Source organism: Lates calcarifer, linkage group LG3 (genome assembly GCF_001640805.2).
Source record: "Lates calcarifer isolate ASB-BC8 linkage group LG3, TLL_Latcal_v3, whole genome shotgun sequence".
Taxonomy (NCBI): domain Eukaryota; kingdom Metazoa; phylum Chordata; class Actinopteri; family Centropomidae; genus Lates; species Lates calcarifer.
In genome coordinates, this window is record NC_066835.1 from 13,289,236 (window position 1) to 13,309,109 (window position 19,874).

General features: G+C 40.8%; 1 protein-coding gene across 1 annotated transcript in view; it reads right to left on the reverse strand.

Moving 5' to 3' along the window:
- LOC108898204 (CUB and sushi domain-containing protein 3-like) overlaps positions 1 to 16,102 on the reverse strand; it is a 311,569-nt gene extending 295,467 nt beyond the window's left edge. Inside the window, 1 exon segment of the mRNA XM_018698119.2 lies at positions 14,788 to 16,102. Coding sequence (XP_018553635.2) covers positions 14,788 to 15,037 — 250 coding nt within the window. The 5' untranslated portion in view covers positions 15,038 to 16,102.
- Positions 16,103 to 19,874: the final 3,772 nt, after the last annotated feature.

A 19,874-nucleotide genomic window follows, 5' to 3' on the forward strand; every position in this document is an offset into this window, starting at 1 on the left:
ATGGTTGGTTTTTCAAAATGTTCAACAGTAGGACCTATTAAGTTAAGCACAGGATCCATCTCAAATGGGATTTCTGGACTGTTTATAGTTATTTAAGGGTTTTCATACACTAAATCAAAATGAAAAGGATGAAAAGCTCAAGCAGGTGAACATAAATACACTAAAGCTATGGAGAAGGGTTAAATCTACTGAGAGAATGAGGTTCATTAAAAAGGGTACTCTTGACTAATCATGATGATCATTACAAACTCCCTTTAAGTGCTACCTGTCCTATAAAGGCAGGTGAGATGTGTTGTTTCATGCTCAGCACATCATTATAGAACATTCCTAATAAGCCAACAGACATTTGACAACTGCAGTATGTTCAAACACGGCAACAAATGGCTGAGTGGATGGATGGATGGGCACACGTACCTGCATCTTGTCTACTGAGGATACGTTTGTCAATCACGGACCTAAATGAGTTTTGGTTCATAAGCCTTTAAATTAAACCCCTCACCTTTCTGTGTTGTGTAAACTACCTAGCATGGAGATGAAAATGTCATGTTTACTGACTGATTCTCAGAAGCCTGCAATTCAAGCAGAGACAGTCCACAGCTCACGCTCAGTTGACACTACATCATGGCGCATTAAATTGAGTGGCTGCACATCAGCAGGAACATAACATTTCCAAAAGCAAAGAAACACCTTCCATGTAAAACTGAATGTGACAGCTCGTTCTCACCACCGCTAAAGGCCTGCGAGACAGTAAGACAGCTTTACACAGAGTTCGCACGCTGTTCACATTGTCACATTATTCCATCATTAGCATTGTTGTTGATGTTGTTGTCACTCAGTTTTCTTACTTCGTGTGTGTGTGTCTTGGTCAAAGACCCTTAAGCAGGCAGGGTGCTTTCTAACATGAGTACTTGAACCACGGTGGTCCTTAATTTTCTCCACGCTGTTCTCTTTTTAACTGTCATGATGACATCTAATGCCAGTCTCTATACAAATATCGATTTATTCTAACCCAATCTCCATCTTCATTCGGCCTGTTCCATCTATTTCACTCAAGGATTAGCCTACAGAAAACCTCCAATAGCTGAATTTTCTATAGAATTTTCAACCAATGCTGTCTGCCTCCTAAACTCTCATGAATGAAGGTGATGCTGTGTAGATATATGGGAAAATGAGATATAGAAGTCCCAAAAAAGGGACTAGCACTGATAAGCAAAATTTTACTGTAATCTCATTACCATCATGGAGAATCAGGCTATACACAATGATGCATAGAATTTATCCTTAGACTTCTACTTATTTGTTTTTGTGTATGTGTCATCTATTCTATATTTATTTCCATACCTTTTTAAATGCAAAGTGCTTTTTCATGTGCTCATTATATACAGGAACAAAAATGTAAAGAATATGAGTTTGTTGTTGTAAATTTAAGGCTTAAATTTGTTTTATATTTATGTTGTCTCCTGTACTTTGTTCTGTAAATATACAGTATTGTACTCATATGCACAAAAGCCATAGGAGAGAGACAAAGTCGCCCAATAGCTCCTTTTACAATTATTGTCTTGTGGTAAAACTTTGCCAACAGGCACAAGTAATTGGTTTGCTGCACTGTGCCAAAGCAAAATTATGTGGTACTAATCTACAACCCACCAGCCCTAGAATTGAACCCAACAGATCTATCAGCCTTTATCATTTTCGACTTTGCTTCCAGCAATGTTGAAAGTTTTGCCACGTGGCAATTTACGGTTTTGTGATGAGAAATAACATGGAGGGAATATAGTTTTCAAAATTTTATATGATATGTAGAAATCATTAGGACTGACTCAAGGTAAGACTCGTCATTAATCTGAGTTAATGCCTCTCATGACTGAAGTGGACAGGTCAGTAGGAACTATACAGCCAAAAATCAGCTGTTATATGGAGAGAACAGACCTCTCCTCCTCAGCATGAATAAAAATTATTATATTGGATAACTTGTATGCGTTCAACAGTCAACAGTCAACCTGCCATCTCCATAAATGACAGCAGCAGTAACCAATAGACAACTCTGGTGTGACGTGTAGCACTTGCTTGCATCATCTTGTGTAAAATTTTAAGACGCATCACTCTCCCAAAACACCAATTAACAGTGTCTTACATACATTTGAAGGATGAACGAATAAATTGATGGATGTAATCCATATAATCCATAATCCTCCACAATTTCATTATGTGGGACAAAAGTTGTTAGGTATTTTCAACTGTGATTGAAAACACATAAAATAAATGACTGAACTAGGTTAATGGCTTGACCAGAGAAACATGAGTGCTTAAGTATGTACAGTGAGTTAAGTTAAATACTGCATGCATACGCAAAGGGCATCAAATTAATATTTAAACCTTGGTGGCTGGGGTTTTCTAAATGTTCCCAGCCTCTTTAATTTACAACTGAAGTGGCTTTCAGATCAGAACACACTGGTCAGGCAGATGCTGGCGTGTTTCCCATCCACAAGCGGAATTTACTCACATTTGACTCTTAGCTAATGTTGCCTTCAAACACTGATGTCAGTAGGCATGCATAACAAATAGTCCATATAACCTAGGCTCATAAATAATAAATAATGACCGAAGAAATATCATTAGATCGTAAAGGAGGTCTCAGAATTAAAGAGAAAAAAAGAAAGAGACAAACTGCACCTGCCACAAAAATGGTAGAAACTGAACCTAATCAGTCGTGTGAAGCTGAGAGAAATGTCTCAATGACCTGCGTGACATATGTGAAGTCCTGTGTCCCTTGTGGTCGAATGGATTTTAATTCTGCTGATTTCTGTTCTATAAAGGTGCAATTGTGATCCAGTGACTCAAATCCTTTTATCTTTCAGTCCCTTTTATCCTTTTATCGTTCTGTTTCTTTTGATCTCAGAAACTCATTTCAGCTCAACCTCTACCAGGCATTTGGACATTGATGAGTACTTAGAATAGCCTCTTGCTTCCTTTGTTTGTTGGAGAATATACAGTAAATTACCTCCAGAAGATTGCAGCAGCAAGGTGAAAACATCACTTGGGCAAAGCTGAGAGCTGCTATGTGATCACATTATGGGCTGCATTGAGATTTTCTTGATTTGACTTTCTAGACATTTCTACATTATAATTCAATACAGAAAATGCCTTAAAGGGAAAATCAAATGATATGATGTTGTGATGTTTAATATACTTGTATTGATTTCCCCCAATATCTTTATTTCTAAATTCTTAACAAGATGGACAAAGATTATCACTTGTTATCATTTTATTGTCTTATTAAAATGCTTTAAAGTACATTATTAATTAACTGTTTTTGGGTCACCTTAGATTTTTGACATTAATATATATAAATATAATATAAATATGCATTTTTTTTCTGTCTTTTGTCTTCTATAATTGTGTATACACTTCTTCAAAACCATATTTAGCTGTCATTGTGCTTGATGTGTTGTACTTTAAAGTTCACAGTTCTTTTGAAACTACCGTTTTAGGAAAATTGGATGGAGAGGAACGGTGTTTCAACCAAAAATATGGTTACGGTTTTCAATTAGCAACAAAATGGAAATTAAATTGTTTACCATGCCTTTCAAGCCAAAGAACCACTTAACTACAGCCTTATTTTTGTGAAACCACATAAAATCTAAAGGAACATTGGCACCAAATGCAACAGAAACAAAGTGTATCACAGGAAGCTTGCCAAGGGAGAAAGACATCTTTTAACTTAATGATTATCTGTAACATTTGCTGTGCCTGGGCTATTCACATGAACCTGTCTTATTAGAAAACAAACACTAACAAATGATGAAGTTTGTTAAGGGTGAAAGACTTCTTTAGCTAAAGACACTTATTAAACCAAAGTGCAGCCTTGTAAGTGAGATGATGGATGTAAAAAGCTGAACATGACAGGCTTGTGACCATGAGGGTCATTTATAGACTTCACTTTATTCAACTCTGGTGTGAATCCCAGGTGGAGTCCTACCTACAACTACATCACCATGAAATCATTTACAACATTAACAACACAAATCTCAGAGATATCAATTGCACATATCAACCATTAGGGTACAATTGAATTGTACTGCACTTCTTCAGTGCTTTTCTATCAGTGTCACTGGAAATCCAAGATCAACACTCTAACAGATGATAAATATCTTCCAGAGACAAAATACATTTAGCAAGGGAAGATGACAGAATGGGAGTACGTGTGTTGTGGTGTCAGGTGTAGTTGTGGTCGTATGGTTAAGCATCTGCTCTCTGTCTGACCTACTGACCCTTGGCGAGAGAGGTAGAGAGACAGTGAGAGAGAGACAAGGAGAAAGAGAGAGAGGGGGCCGAGGGGTGTGAGAAACAGAAGGCCAGTGTCAAAGATCAAAACGTTTACTGTTGTCCACTGCAACACCCTGCTGAGATTTTGTCTGCGAGCTGGACAAAGGCTGCATGCCGTCAACTCTGGGATTTACTGTGCATGCAGACCTAATTTCCTACACATCTGACAAATCTGTACAAATTTTGTACATGTTAATAACTCAAATAATAAGTTATTGTAAAAATTCATTTCCCTGTCTTATTTGCTGACATTTGCTCTCTGTCTGTCTTTGTTTTGCTCACAATTTGAAACCTAAATCTGTTCTACACTGCTTGGCTTTGTGTGTGTGTCCATGTACAGAGGGCATTTTGGTGCTTATGAGTTATTTATAGTATATACGTGTGTGTATATATGGTATACACACACACATTAGCCATGGCTGTAGCTGTCTTAGTTTCCATCTCTGTCTGCCCTGCAGAGGTGTCCTCCTTTTTGGGGCATGCTGGTGGCCACCCAAGCATGAAAGCTTTTGAAAACAGCAATTTTAGTGAAGACCTGCGCTAAATACTGGTATAAAAATAGGACTTTTGGACTCTCAGTGCAATCGTTTGGCTGTACAGTCTCTTTGGAGTAATTTTATTGCCAACTATAAAGGACCATCTCCCCTTCAGTTTTACTTGTTTTGTAGAAAGCCGCACAAAAATGAATCAGTGAGTGTTGAATGGGGATACATAGTTTTCCAATGTTGTGACGTGACACAAAGGTAAGTGGATAATGAAAACCTGAGGAGAGGGGAGCAGAGGGGAGGGGAGGAGAGGAGAGCAGGTGACAGCAGTAGCCTCCAGCTGTGAACTGAGTGCGCCCAGAAACAGCCTGACAGGGCCTGCTGGGGAAATGAGTCTTCTCTGGGAATGAAGCAGACAAGCACACGCATGCATGTGCACACACACACACACATACAGAGAGGCATCCTGTGTACAGACAGATGCGCGCGCGCACACACACGCACACACATAGACAGAATGAACAACAGAACAAAAAGGCTCCCAAGGCACAAGACTCAGACAGGAAATACATCATCAGTCACGAAGGAAATGTATCACCTGCGGAGCTCTGAGACTTCGAGACGAGGTAAGGGTGCATATGCAATGTGCAAGCATCACTGAATTATTACAGTAATGCTACTAATCAAAATAGTTACTTTCTTGCATGCCGTGAAATGCTGCCATACTAGAAGAGTTCCTATAGAATTATTTAAGAACAGAGGACAGGGAATTAATGTAATTACATAATTACAAAGACAATAGACTATATTCATGAGCATATCAGCATGAGGTGATGAACTTGTGAGATTGTGTGTTTAGGTAGTGAGGTGTCTGTGATGTCTGCTGACAGCCATGTTTCTGTGGGTTTGGGGCACATGGGCATACCTGTCATCACACAGCAGGTCTAAACACATAGACACAAAAACATCCGCTGTTGCTCTCTCTCTCCCAGTACCCAGTTGTGCTAGAAATACAATTACTATTTTAATAAAAAAAAAAAAAAAAATACATGTTGTGTTATATGATTACTAAATGCCCCCTGTTGGATTAATTATACAACTATAGTGCTTTTTATAGTTTGAAAAATACACAAACCCTCATCTATAAATGACACTAATTAAAACTGTTGAAAAGTTAGGGTTTAAAATTTTGCATCTGACAGCAAAGAATGTAGTTGGGTTCACACAGGGTTCATTTGTCTAGCAAACTGACTAATCAAATTACCTTCATGCTTGTGTGTCTGTGTGTATTTTGCATGTATGTGTATGTGTGCAGTTGTCTGTGCCTTTTGAGACATGACTATTCTTTACCACCACTAAATAAATATCCAAATAATTAGTCTTTCCCACAAACATAAAAATAATTACTAGAAAGAGATCAAAATATCAAAAATAATCACTGTAGATGTTCAGTACTAAGTCTCTTAAGGCTCTATGCACTGGCTACAGCTAATGTATGAACATCTCACTTAATGGAGATGTTTTCTCACACCTTCACTCGCACAAATCATGTCCAAAGCAAATCTTATAAGGTACTAGCATATTTGTAATGAGGGACCAAGAGAAGCTACCTAATGCACTGTAACAACAGCTGAAATTCTTTTAATGTTCACATGGTCACGTGTGCAACACTCATTCCGAAAATCCAATATCTATAACATACCTGCGGCATCAGACAAATACTTCTGAGTAAAATAAGATGTATAATATAATGAGTTACAGGTGACCATTAGGTATTAAAAGCAGTATCCGTAAATATCTTTTATCTAATATCAACAAATAAACTGGGAACTTGTGTGATGATGGATCTAAAATGAAAGTTGGGTTAACAATGGGTTAAATTACAACTACAATTTACAAAACATGTTAGACATGTAACACTTGTAATGGGAAGACCACATCATTAGTAATGTAATTAATCAAACCTTAATATCCTATTCATGAATAAAGATTCATCAGTGCTGCTACATCATTTGGACATTATTACCTACAGTGCTCATTGGTTAGTGTATCCATTCATTTGCAACTAACAGTTGTCATTAGCCTCCCTGGGCTGAAAATAAAACAGTTACTGACGAATAATAACTTGTTAATCTAGATTGGTCTAGATCTAGGTTTTAAACATCTGCAAAAGAGCAAGCAAACAAGAATTCAAAAAGGCGTTTTTTTGTCCATATGTAAGCTGTAAAAACCAGTATTCCTAACCCTCAGTGAAGATAATGTAATGCTATGCACAAAACATTTGCTACCCATTAAAAAAATTGTTGCAACCCTTAAATTTAATGGACAAAAAATAGGACTGCAGTTTGCATTTATTCTAAGCTTGTTGGCTTTAGAATGAAACAAAGGAATAAACACTGTTTGCTTTTTTCCCCCCTCACGTCCAGGGTGAGTAACTTCGAAGCTGGTGAAGAAGCTGGCAGCCAAATTGCTAAAATAGGTACAAATCAAAGACAAGGTGACCGAACTGACACCAAATTTATTTAGCTCAAGTTAATCTTTGGTTGCCATGACATCAATGAGGTTTGGTCTGTGGAGCTTTTGTGATGAGCACAGCCTGCTTTCACAACGATAATAAAATAATCTTCTCTAGGATAATATATTCTTTACACTCCAATTAAAGGCTGTTGTTTTCTTTTTCTATTTTGTATTATTATTCAAGTCCTGTTCTGTTGTGGTGGCTGTAGGAATTTCCTGTCAGCTACAGTATGTATTTCCCCAGAGGGCAGCACACAGTCATTAAGGGCATCAGTATCTTCCTCAAGGACAGTCTGACAGGGACAGACTCTGGTTGTCACCAGGGATCGAACCTTTGACCGACACTACTGTTTATGTGTCCATCCATCTATCCTCCTATATACAGTATTTTCCATCGTACTCCAAGCTTTTATCTTAGATGAAATACATCCACCTCCTTCCATACTGGCTGTGTTGCATGCTTCTTTACAAAGATTTAAACACCTCTCTCTCTCACACACACACACACACACCAACAGGGAGCACCAGCTGGATATGAGACTGTCTGTCTTTGTTAATTTCTCATCTGCCTTTCTCGTAAAGCATCAGAGAGAGTCTATGTGTCTTTGTGTGCCTGTCTCCTGTCGCCGTGTATGTGTGTGCGCGTGTGCACTTGTGTGTTTGTGTGTGTCTGCGGTCACACCCTCAGGGTAACACATGCTATCTTGGAGTGCCCAACATATTTTTGTGTATTTATTAGTGTGTGCATGCGCTTGCCCACTCAACATGCTCACGTCATGTCTACTTTTAATCATCTTTGAAATAATGAAGAGGCTACGGAAGACTGACAGATTGTGTGCATGCATGCGCTTGCACGTGTGTGTGCATGTCATGAGACATGCAAAGTGCCAGTGTTCTGCAGAAACCTCATATCATAACCTTAAAAGTCACCTTCTGAGTAATTGAAATTTTCACAATTTGATGGGCCTTTCATCAGAATCTTGTTTCATATCTGAGATGCTGCATAGTGGTTTAACCAATGCATTTGATTTGTGTATACCTGCATATATCTGGATTAAATGAAATTTTGGATGACATACACATAATATAGTTTCAGTCACATCATAACATAATACATTAGAAACACATTAGACACATACTTCCTAGAATAAACTCCATTTATTTACAGTTAGGTCCATTTCTTGTTGATGACTCCTGCAGGAGGCCGCCATGTCTTTGTATTCAATTATGATGAATTACGATTATACTTATTACACTCATGACACCATTCTGTAAATGCACATTTGCACTAAGCCTTGGAGGATAGGAGCAATTGTATATAAAAAGCTGTTATGGATCCACAGGGCCCGGGAACAGCTGGAACAGCTATCTTGAGTGCAGCCTCTCTTTGTTCCTATTTGCATGGCAAAATGATCGCTTTTATTTTTTTCAATAACAGCCTTTTTTTAACAGCCTGTTGATAGCAGACACGACTCAATATGTGCAAGCTGACATTTCTAAAATCATAGCAGGCAAACACAAATCTGAAATACATGAGTAGATTTGGCTCTCCTGCTATTTAAAAGCACACCATTTGGGTGGCAATCTGTGTGCAGGAATTAAATGTGTTCCTGAGGAGGAAACACACATGGGAGATTAACAGAGCTGTACCCTGTGAGTACCCACCTATTACAATCGACACTTATAACAAATTCACTAAGGATAGGAGCTTGGGGGGGGGGCAAGAGGACAGGCAAGACTAATGGAGGATAGAAAATAGGGAAAGAAAGGCGCAGAGAGGGAAGAGGAGACAGATGCGGGATGAAAGAAAGGTGGTGATTACAAATTCAGCATGGGTGGATGTTGGAGGGGGAAGGCAGGAGAAAAGAATTGTTGATTAGGGGTGGAGGAGCATGGATGGAGAGAAAAAAAACAATTGAGGATGGAGCTGTGAACCATCATGGACAAGAACATACACACCAAACCTGCTCACTGCTCAGTATGGGAGTTGCCAGTACAGCTATTGTAGTAACACCAAAGTACAAGGATTTTGAAGACAATGAAAAAATTAGAAAAGTTGTACAGAGAGCACAAATTAAATAGAAAAAGACAGAGTGAGGGCTCTAACTGAAAGTGAAAGGCCCTCTAATGTTGTAGAATATCAAAGGATTCAGATTCATTAAAAAATATGAAGCAAAACACACTCACACTTGCTCTCACGGTTAGGGGTATTTGCCTACAAATGTAATTCCTGGGAAGTACAGTCATGGGTAACCATTTCGCTTTGGGAAAATAATCCTGCTTGGATCACTATCGGACACATGATAAATACAGAACAGAGAAAACACATTTTGCACATAATATGTTCATCTTGTACATTTCCGCAATAAATGTTCAGTATCAGTGTTGGTTCAGTCTTTGATTCCAGCATTATCTCTGCTCACAGCAAATGAGGTATGCATGGTTTCCCCAGTGTAAAGCAAGCCCGACAGCCAACCACGCCTAAGTTGACCCCCCACCACGCTGGGCCTAGGCATCAGGGAATTCATTTTAAAATGTGTTTAAGATGTTTTTTTTATACTGCAGTTACAGTGGGGTAGATCAGTTGGAAACAAAGATATAATGGTTGGAAAGCTCACTAGCGACACCTGTTAGTTAAAACATGAACACACCATAAGAAAGCATTAGGTCTAAGATCAGTGTTCTTTTCTTCTTCGTCCTCTGTAACACCCATTGGAGTACTGGCCATCGGGCATACCGGGACAAATCCTGGTGGGCTGCTGCACCGGTACACCGATGCCAAAATATTCTGAATTCTTTACAGCTCCTGTCAGTGTCTTTACCAATACTTAACCCTGTCTGACCTGAGCATGCCACCCCCCTTGCTTATTGCTTAGTTGGGGCATAACGCAGAAAACTATCCCTTGTGTCCGGTGTCATGGTCCAAATCACTACCCTTATGTTTCGCTATGCCACAGTACTTCTGGCATTGTTATCAAATGTTGCCAGTGAATTAAGGGAGGAGAGAAGAGATCCAGGCCATAAGCAAGAAAAACAAGTAATTTGAAATTTGCTGTATAGAGGTTGTAAATGGAGGAGAGGATTAGGTGGATGAAAGTCAAGAGGGACAGATGGAGAGAAAATGGCGCTGAGGATGCAACAGTACAAAATGAATAAAAGTGGAACAAGTAAAGAATAAAATACAAGTAAAAAATAAAAACACACAGAACCAAGAGTGGAGAGTGAGAGAGAGATGAAAGAAGAGAAAGGGATGAGAGGACAGAGGTGTGGGGCTGTTAATATCAAACTGAAATTCCACATATTAACTGGCTTATGCTATGTTGGCATTGCGCATTTACCTTACCTACTCCACATCCCTCTCTATCTCAGTCTTGCAACCCCCCCCAAGCAAGTCAAACGTATTTATATGATCAAGAGGCTGACTGTGCGACTCCCAGAGAAACCAACTGTAAGCCAAAGGATTAAATGTGTGTTAGAGAGCCTGTGTTGCACTAATGTTCAGTGTGAGAGTACCCCTCTGCCTGAGTATGTGTACACAGTGTTCTAATACTGCAAATTTATGAGTATATGTCACACAGAAAGACAAAAAAAGATGTCTCCAAGCTCACCCATCACTTATACTATAAATCGTACACAGAATATCAATCGATAACTGACACTAGGGAATAATTACCAAAATACTCAACCACTAACTAATACAGGTAAATGATTAGTAGTGGCATATTTATGTACGACATCAATCAGTGACTTATAATCAGCATCAGAGTTGTAGACTGCACCAATCAATCTCTGATATACCCAGTGATGGGTTATAAAACCTGGTTGGTTGGAGGACCATTTCACTGCGCCTGACAGCCTGTCCAATTTAACACTGATGACCAGCATTAAATTACTAGACGCTACCAGGGGATGACTGATACATTTCAATTTAGCTATGTTGCAAGAACAAAGCACTACATTTCCATGGCTCGTCAATATAAATTAAATTAGCTATTTTTAGCCCTCTGGGTTAATTGCTCGGTCACATGCCAGAGACTAGCTTTCAGTAGAACCAGTTACAATTCCTCACCCCGCTGATGACCAGAGATGGATTACCTGGCTGTCTAATTGATAATTAGTGCTCGATGATTGATCAGTGTTAGTGCTTTGATTGAGAGCTGATGAAATCCATACTGTCAGTAAAAGTCCGTGGTAGGGTTAATCTTACAGATGGTGTTGAAAAGATGTTCAAACATAGATGTGTTGTAAAGCTGCAGGTTTGTGAGGTTGGATGCAGCTCTCGCTTTGATTCTGACAGGCTGAATGTAACCCAGAATATATCTAAGGGTCTGGGAGATGGTGAAAAATGTGTGTGTGTTTTTTTTTTTTTTTTTTATTGTGTGCCATGTACACATGTGCGGTTTAGTATGTTTGGTGAGTAAATTAAGCCTCTGGAGCCACGGGACAAATCTGACAGACGAAAAGGGGGTGGTGGGCTGAGAGAGGAGATGAGAGCAGAGAGGAAGTGCTGAGCGGAGGAGAGGGAAATCAGAGGAGCAGGGGCACAGGAGAAGGGAAGAGAAGAGAGGAGAGGAGATGAGGAGAGGTGGAGTTAAGCTGAGCGGAGCAGCGGGGAGGAGAACAGATGAAACAGAGAGGAAGGGATCAGGGGCGAGAAGAGGAGCAGAGGACAAGCACAGCAATTTTCAGCATCTGACTTAAAAGAGAAACTTCATATGAGGTGAATTTTGTGACATGAAGTCCAACATTATGTTTTATTAATTATCAAATTACATTCTCATCAGGCATTCACAAATTTACAAAAAACGCTTAACACAAAAGCCTAACACTTTTATAATAACCTGTCAGCTACACAGACAGGGTCCAAAGAAAGCTAGAGTGTTGAAACCTTTCATCAGCCCGCTCCAAGAATGCCCTCCTGTCCTCATTTCATCGCACAAAGACTTGAGGAACACAGACTCTTCAATTAAAACTCAGTATCATGACAAAAGATGCTACTACTTTGGAAATGGCACTGTATCTTCATGTCAAATGTGTTAAAGCAAGTTGAGAAATTAATGTTTTTGTCCACTGGCTCCAGTGGCTTGTGAATCCATTAACGCCTATTTCATTACTTTACTGTCTAGATTGGTTTTTTAGAATAGAACTGCAGGTCCATACAATGATTGGTTACCTGCCAATGGCCAGTAGAGTGGACTAATTTACCAGTCACAGCCAAAATGTAACAGCATTTGGCTGGTGGCTGGTTTTAATTTCCCTGCCTTTTTTTTTTCTTAGTCCCCAAAATGTCAGCATGGATCAAGGGGACATTTAATTACACATTTATTTACCTTTTTGTTCAGCCTCTACACTTAGAAAAAAAAAGATTTTGTTTGCTTTGCCAACCTCTGTATCTACCTCTGACATTTTATTAATCTCTTGTGAAATTTGCATTTAACTTAAACCAGCCGGCTTTAAAGACACCACATTTCTAAGATGAAGAGTTTAAAAATATCCCATACATGGGGGCTCTCACAGGCTAGACAGCCATGAGGAGATCAGTGCCAGGATCTGTGCCCCCAGTGGGTTTAAAATTAGATCTTTTGTGCCCGGGGAAATCCCAGCTTTCTTGTCTTTGTTCGGTTGACACCCTACAAATCACAATCTCTCACCTGTCCATCAAAGTGAACCATAAAGAGAGGAAAAAAAACTTTCAGAACAGGCTACAAAAAGAGTGAAACTAGAATCCTGCAGTCTGTGATGGTGCAAAGCCAAGTGTCTAGACGTTCCCAGCGTCGATTTGTTTAATCACTGTAGAAATCCATAGTACTTCTGCTCAGTCAGCCTACACACGATCTCCTTACACTGGAGGATCATGCAGACTTTACAATGGCAATGACAAATGGTTCGTTGGGTTCTTGTACATTTTTCAAGCTCAGCCTCCTCCTTTCTGCTCACCAAATCTCAACCCACGTTGTTAGTAAGTTTTCTGACAAAATCAACCTGCCTGGATCTTATCAAAAGCTCACAAACTTTGGCATACGTTTCTTTTGAAACCTAGCCCTGCTTATGTCTCTAAACTTCTTGTTTCTCTTTCTATTTTGATAGTCCTCTCTCCCTCGGTCACTCAACTCTCTTTCTCTCCCTCATCTCCTCCTTTCCTCTCCTCCCACCTTGCCTCCTCATAAGCCCTCCTCTCCTCTCACTCTTCCTCCCAATGCATCTCTTCCCTCCTCTGCCCCATCCTCCTCCGTCTTCATCCTCTCAAGATACGGTGATGAATGGTCAGTTAGTTTCCATACCACCTGACGCAGCAATGGGTGTGTTTGCATGAGTGTATATATCTGTGTGTGTGTGTGTGTGTGTGTGTGTGTGTGTGTGTGTGTTTAAGTGTGTACATTCATACAGCATTTCTGAACAGGATCAGAGAGAGAAACTAAAAATGGAAAGCAGAGGAAGACCAAGATACAGACAGACAAAGAAAGTGGGAGAGAGCGTGCTATACTGTGAATATTTTAACATTTTATTTCACTCAAGAAAGGAAAGAGAGGGGAGAGAGACAAGGGAGGGAGGGAAGGAGGGCAGGGTGAGCGTTGTGGGGGGGGGCAAGGACAGAAAGTGTGTGTTAGAGAGAGGGGGAGAGAGAGAGGGGGGAGACACCACCATTATATAACATCTTTTTGAGTGAAATACGGCAGAAAATGAATAAATGGGCATGAGAGTAGAAATTTGGGGATAAAATGCTGTGTAAGGCTCAGGCCTCATCAGTATAAACAACTCACGTTCACACACACATGCACGCACCCACACACACACACACACACACACACAAACACACACTCACACACACTTTGGTATAAGCAGCTCACGTTCACTGCCACAGCCCAAGAGCTACCGCAAGAATATTTATTGGCTACCAGCTCAATGGCTGTATTGAAGAGAAGGATGGGAAGAGAGAGAGAGAGAGAGAGAGAGAGAGAGAGAGAGCAAACTGAAGCAAGCAGAAAATGAGGAAAGAGGGAAAGAGGGAAAGAGGCTGTTGCTGGTTCGATCCCTCTCTCCTCCTTTCCCTTCATCCTCCCTGTAAACCAATTTCTATTTCTCCGCTTTCCTCCGCAACACACTATACATCCACGCACGAACGCACGCACGCACCCCGCTCGCCCACACGCACGCCTCCCCTCTAACTCACACACATGCACAGACACCTCACAGACATCCTCACGCGCACGCAGACACTCTCTCACACACATACACACTCACACACGCACGGAAAAAGGAGCAGCATCTTTTCTTTGACTGCAGTAGGGAGAGTGAAACAAACAAACAAACAAAAAAAAAAAAAAAAAAAAAACTCAGCACCCAGTCTCACCCAAACCGCGAGTGTGCGCGCGTGAGTGAGGGCGTTTATGTCACTGCGTGTTGAGTGCACTTGTGAATGTGTGTGTATGCTATATGCGCGCGTGTCGCATCCCCTTACCTTGCGCGCGCGAGGAGAGCGAGCAGAGAACGAGACTCCACAGAAAACAGCGCATCACCGTCATTCCTCCGTCCGTCATCCTCTCGTTCATCCCTCTCATCCTCCTCTTCGTCGTCCCCCTCTTCATCCTCCTCTTTGCCGACGAGGGGTGCGCAAGACAGCGTTCCGTGCCGCTATCAGTAATATTATTAGCATCAATACATCTTCCGCGAGCCGAGCGCGAGCCCTCTAAGCTCTCACCGGGCCGCATGCTGCTTCACATCCAGAAAACGGAGGGAGAGAGAGAGGGAGAGAGAGAGAGAGAGAGAGAGAGAGAGAGAGAGAAAGAGAGAGAGGGGGGAGAGAGAGAGAGAGAGAGAGAAAAGGGGGAGACGCGTGCGTTTTCTTTGCCTCCTCCTTCTAACATAGACTAGATAAATCCTTCATATCCGAAAAATGAATTCAGTCACCATCCAGAGAGAGAAAAGCAGAGAGGGGTGAAGGGACGGGTACACAGGTTGTCTCTCTGTCTTTAAATCCACTCTCCGCTGGGCTTTAGCGGTGCTTGTCGTCAATATCTCTCTATTCCGTCCCGTTCCCTTGCAAAAGAGTGATAGAGAGGGAGGGAGAGCTTCAAATCCACACTTCCTCCGGGCTGCATCCCCTCTTCATTCTGACATATCCCTCTTTCTATGCAAGCTTTTTTTCTGGCGTTTTCCCTCCTTATATGCCTCTCTCCTCCTGTGCCGTTTTGTAGGCTTCAGTCTGCGTCTCCTCTCCTTGGTTTCACGCGTGTCTCTTAGAAAAATCCCCTCTGCTCTGTTTCTGTCTCCCCCTGCTATCTAAAAGAAAAAAAAGAAAAGAAAAAAAGAAGAAGAGGTTTTTAAATTCTTCTATGGCCGGATAACCCTCTCGTCCTCCTCCGTCTCTTGACTCGTGCGTCTGTCAAACCTTCCTCTTCTTTTCCTCCTCTTCTCCTTCTTTCCTCCTCTCACAAACAGCGGCGAGGAAAATGTTGCATCTTTACCCCCCCTGAAAGAAGAGAAATTAATGACTCTCTCATCACTCTCTCATTTATTTGACTTCTTTTTTTCACATGAGCAGCACCATCAGTTATTCCTTCTCATCTCCTTACCAAACAAGCCAAACTGGAGCTTGCTCGTTATGTTGAGACAGTCCTCCTTTAGTTGTCTTTAGAAGTCGGACGAGGAAATGGTAACGTGAAAATCCCTCGTTGTCAGAAACCAGAGGAGACGTGTATCATCTCCTCTCTGCTTGGTACACTCAGGTCTCTTCTCCCGGTGTAAGCGGCTGGTGCGTCTCTTTCCTTTCTCCCCGCCGGTACAGAGATGCTGCCTTCAAGTGCTCCTCGTAAGCTCCCGCTTCCATTCACGTGCTTTTGGTCGGAAATAATAGCCTAACATGGGCTCTCCTCTAAAACGAGGCGGCTGTTTGGGTGGATGACGGTTTATTCTAAACACCGGGGCTAAGCAGTGGATACTCTGTGTTCTGTTTGTTGTTGCTGTTGTGTGAAAAGGACAAAATGCAGGGGCGTCCACTGGCACTGAGAAATGGGTGCTTGCCAAAACTTTACCTACAGTCAAAAATTGATCGAAACAAAGACGGACAAGAAACCAAAAACCACGAAACCTACTGGGAAGCCAAATTCAAAAGCCAAATTTAAAAAGAAAACCATATTAGAAGAATACTGCCTTTTAACACAAGCCTTGTCTAATGATTAGTCACATGGACCAACCAATAATGACTTGCCAGTCATTGCTAATTGCTCCACTTGTCTTGTGAAATGAAATCAATATAAGGAAGAGTTTGGGATTTGGTGGCGAATGACAGGCCCAGACACTTCAGCATATCTATTGGTCCGGTGAAGCAACATTGTTGAGTTCTTGATGGCATGGAATTGATCTTTTAGTCAATACTCGTGTACGTTTCGTAACAATACGATTCACCCAGCATCAGCCAAGAATAATCATCATATTAATAATTTATATGACATCCCAAATAATATACATGGAAATGTATTATTCAAAGCAGTTATTATATTACAATACAGCCAGGTGTTAAAACAGCTCCTACATGCCTAAATGTCACATCTGGTAACTCTGGTAACTTTCTTGGATTGTACATTTTCCTCTTACAGCACGTCAGAAAACGACACAGCCCACACTGAGTTAAAGCTCAGCGGCTAAGGGAAGGGAAGCAGTGTAGGAGCCTACTAGCCATCACCTCCAACTCAAAACTTTATCACATATTTCAGCTTTTGGATAATAATTTGCTGTTCAAAGTCAATCACTTCTTTTATGCTCTCAATAATACTGAGGCAAAAAAGTTGTGTACAGATTTTCACTTTAAAAAGAAGCAAAAATGAAATAGCCATCAAGTCAATAAGAGCAAATATCCAAAGTGCTGCTGTGCATTTAATATGCTGTACAAATATTAAAAAAACAAAGACTCCACCAAACAGCTGACATTTTCATGTAACAGTAAATAAGAAGGGACAAAAAATGGACATGTTTCGCACAGTAAACTGTGGCATCTGATGTCTGGGTTTGATTCTGAGATATTCTAAGCTGATTTAACTACTGAATGAACTACCAGGTATTTTTTCCACATAAATCCATTTTTTATTTACCCTCAGAGGAAACCATCGCATCAGAGCCCATCTCCGACCATCCGTTGCTTGCTGCATGGCATGTGGTTTTCCTCCAAGGTTATGAATGGGCCGTGTTCAGACTCGAGATGAAGTTGAGTCCTTGATCTTGAGGCCATTTGAGTTAAGAGCTGGGAACAAGTGGGCATAGACTTTAGATAATTCAACTTAGGTGTTTGTAGAACGAATGAGTTTGTATTACATCGACTGATAACTGTAATTAATGCACAATAAAATCAGCCTGAATTCCAGATTTCATTTGACTTTTCTTTGCATATTTGTTCAAATTTTGTCATTATATCTTTTCATTTGTTCCTTATCATTCATTTTTGTAGCATCTCATTATGCTGTTTATCAGATAATTAAATGTTATTAGATCTTATAAAGTTAATTTCAAACTGAGACAAGTGCACACACAACCAGCTGCAGACTTACTGATTTAGAAATAATTAAAGCTGAAAAACAACTATGTACTGTTGACACAACAACAAATATGTTATGCTATGCAAATACCAAAAATTGAAATTTCCAAAAGGGGAATAAAATCACTATATTCAATATCACTTTTGATAGAAATATGAATTAAGTTAAATGTCAGGAGGTTTTCAGAATGTGACTTGTCAGAGCAGCCCAGGGGAAATATGCACACCTCATTTGGGAAACCAGTCATGTTACTGATCAATTTCATTCCCACATCATAATCAAAGCATTAAATTAGCAACAGTGCTTATGCTTTTCTGGCCATTCACTCTCAGTCTGAGTGCAGCTTCAATGTAATCTATAGCATCTGTGTGTGTGTGTGTGTGTGTGTGTGTGTGTGTGTGTGCTGTGGGTTGTGTGTTTGAGATCACTTTAGGGAATTTCCGTAAGCGAAGGAATATTCTCACAGGTGTATCTATATAAATGTGCCTATGTGAGGGTTAATGAGAATATGTGTGGGTGAGTGTTCCTGTGTGCCTGAATGTGTGTCTGTGTGTGCGTGAAATCTGCTCCCACACGTTCCCTTAAAGCACTCTTCTGCCATCTACAGGCACATGCTCTCTCCCTCCTCCTTTCCCTCTCTCTCTCTCTCTCTCTCTTTCTCTCTCTCTCTCTCCCCATCACAAACCCCGGTGTTAATCATTCTGGCATCGGCTAAATATTCATTGCATGACTGCTGTCTTTGGCCGTGTGTATGCATACTGTACATACCGTCTGTATGCATGTACCGAACTGCATGTGTGTCTCAAATCCTCTGTGTGCAGATTTGTGGGCCCTACATCGGCCGTATGTCTGCGTGTTGCCTCTCAGAAATCAATAAGCCATGTGTGAGGTTCATGTCCTGAGAGAGAGAGAGAGAGAGAGAGAGAGAGAGAATGAACAAGAGAGTGGAAGGAAAAGGGGGAGCTAGAAGAGAGGATGAAGAGAGGTAGGAGATATACCAGGGTGTGATGAGGAGAGGAGCAGAGGAGAAGAATATAGGATAAGAGAAGAGACAGGACTCCAGAGGAAAGGACGTAAAGCGAAAAAAAGGAGGTGATATAACAAGACGAGAGTAGGAGGGTCAGGGTGGGGTGTGGGGGTGTGGGGTGTGGTGTGGGGGAGGGTGGGGGACTGAAAATAGAGGGTGAAGGGAAAAATGGGAGGTACAAAATGTAAAACAGGCAGGTTAGAGAATTGTAGATAGGGACTGAAGGGAAGGGAGGAGGAGAGAAGAGGGGGATGGGTGGAGTGTCTGCCTAAAAAATAAATTGAAATGTATGCGTGAGAGGGAGAAAGAGAAAGAGGGAAAGAGAAAGGAGGGGGAGACGGGGCGAGAGAAAATGAGAAGGAATGAGATGGCCGAGATGGTCGAGCTGGAGAGATTTGCATGAGTTTCTCTCAGTGGTTTCTTCGCAGTTGCCCCAAAAAGAAGACATACTGAACAGGCAGATGTAATGTATTCCAGCATGACCTAGAAACCCAGGAAACTAAGGTTCACATTACGTACTTTACTTTTTCTACTGTATAGTAAGCCTTACCTGGAACATCTTATGTATTGCAAGCAGGTAGAGGCATCAGTGTCTTGTTCAAAGCAACATTGTTCACAAAACTGAACCTGTCAACTTGTCCTTGTTTATCCCTTTTTCCCGCCAGAGTGGCACTAGTGGTTAAAATGAGGTTCCATACGATCATTATATTTCCAAAAGTCTATTTATTTGTATTCATTACTGTGCAATTGTTCTGATATAAGCAATCAGTTTGTTTCATGTGATTTGAGATGACACAACCTGTCTCTTTGGATCTCAAAGCCAACAGCTGACAAGAACTTAAATCAATCTGCAATTTCATCTCCATATTTGTAGATTATTGTTGTAATTGTGGACAGCACAATGGGACATGACAAATCTTTTAACAACCCCTTTCCACAGATTAGGTTTTGTATTGTGCTTGTCACGTCTCTGAATTCTCCTGAAGCAAT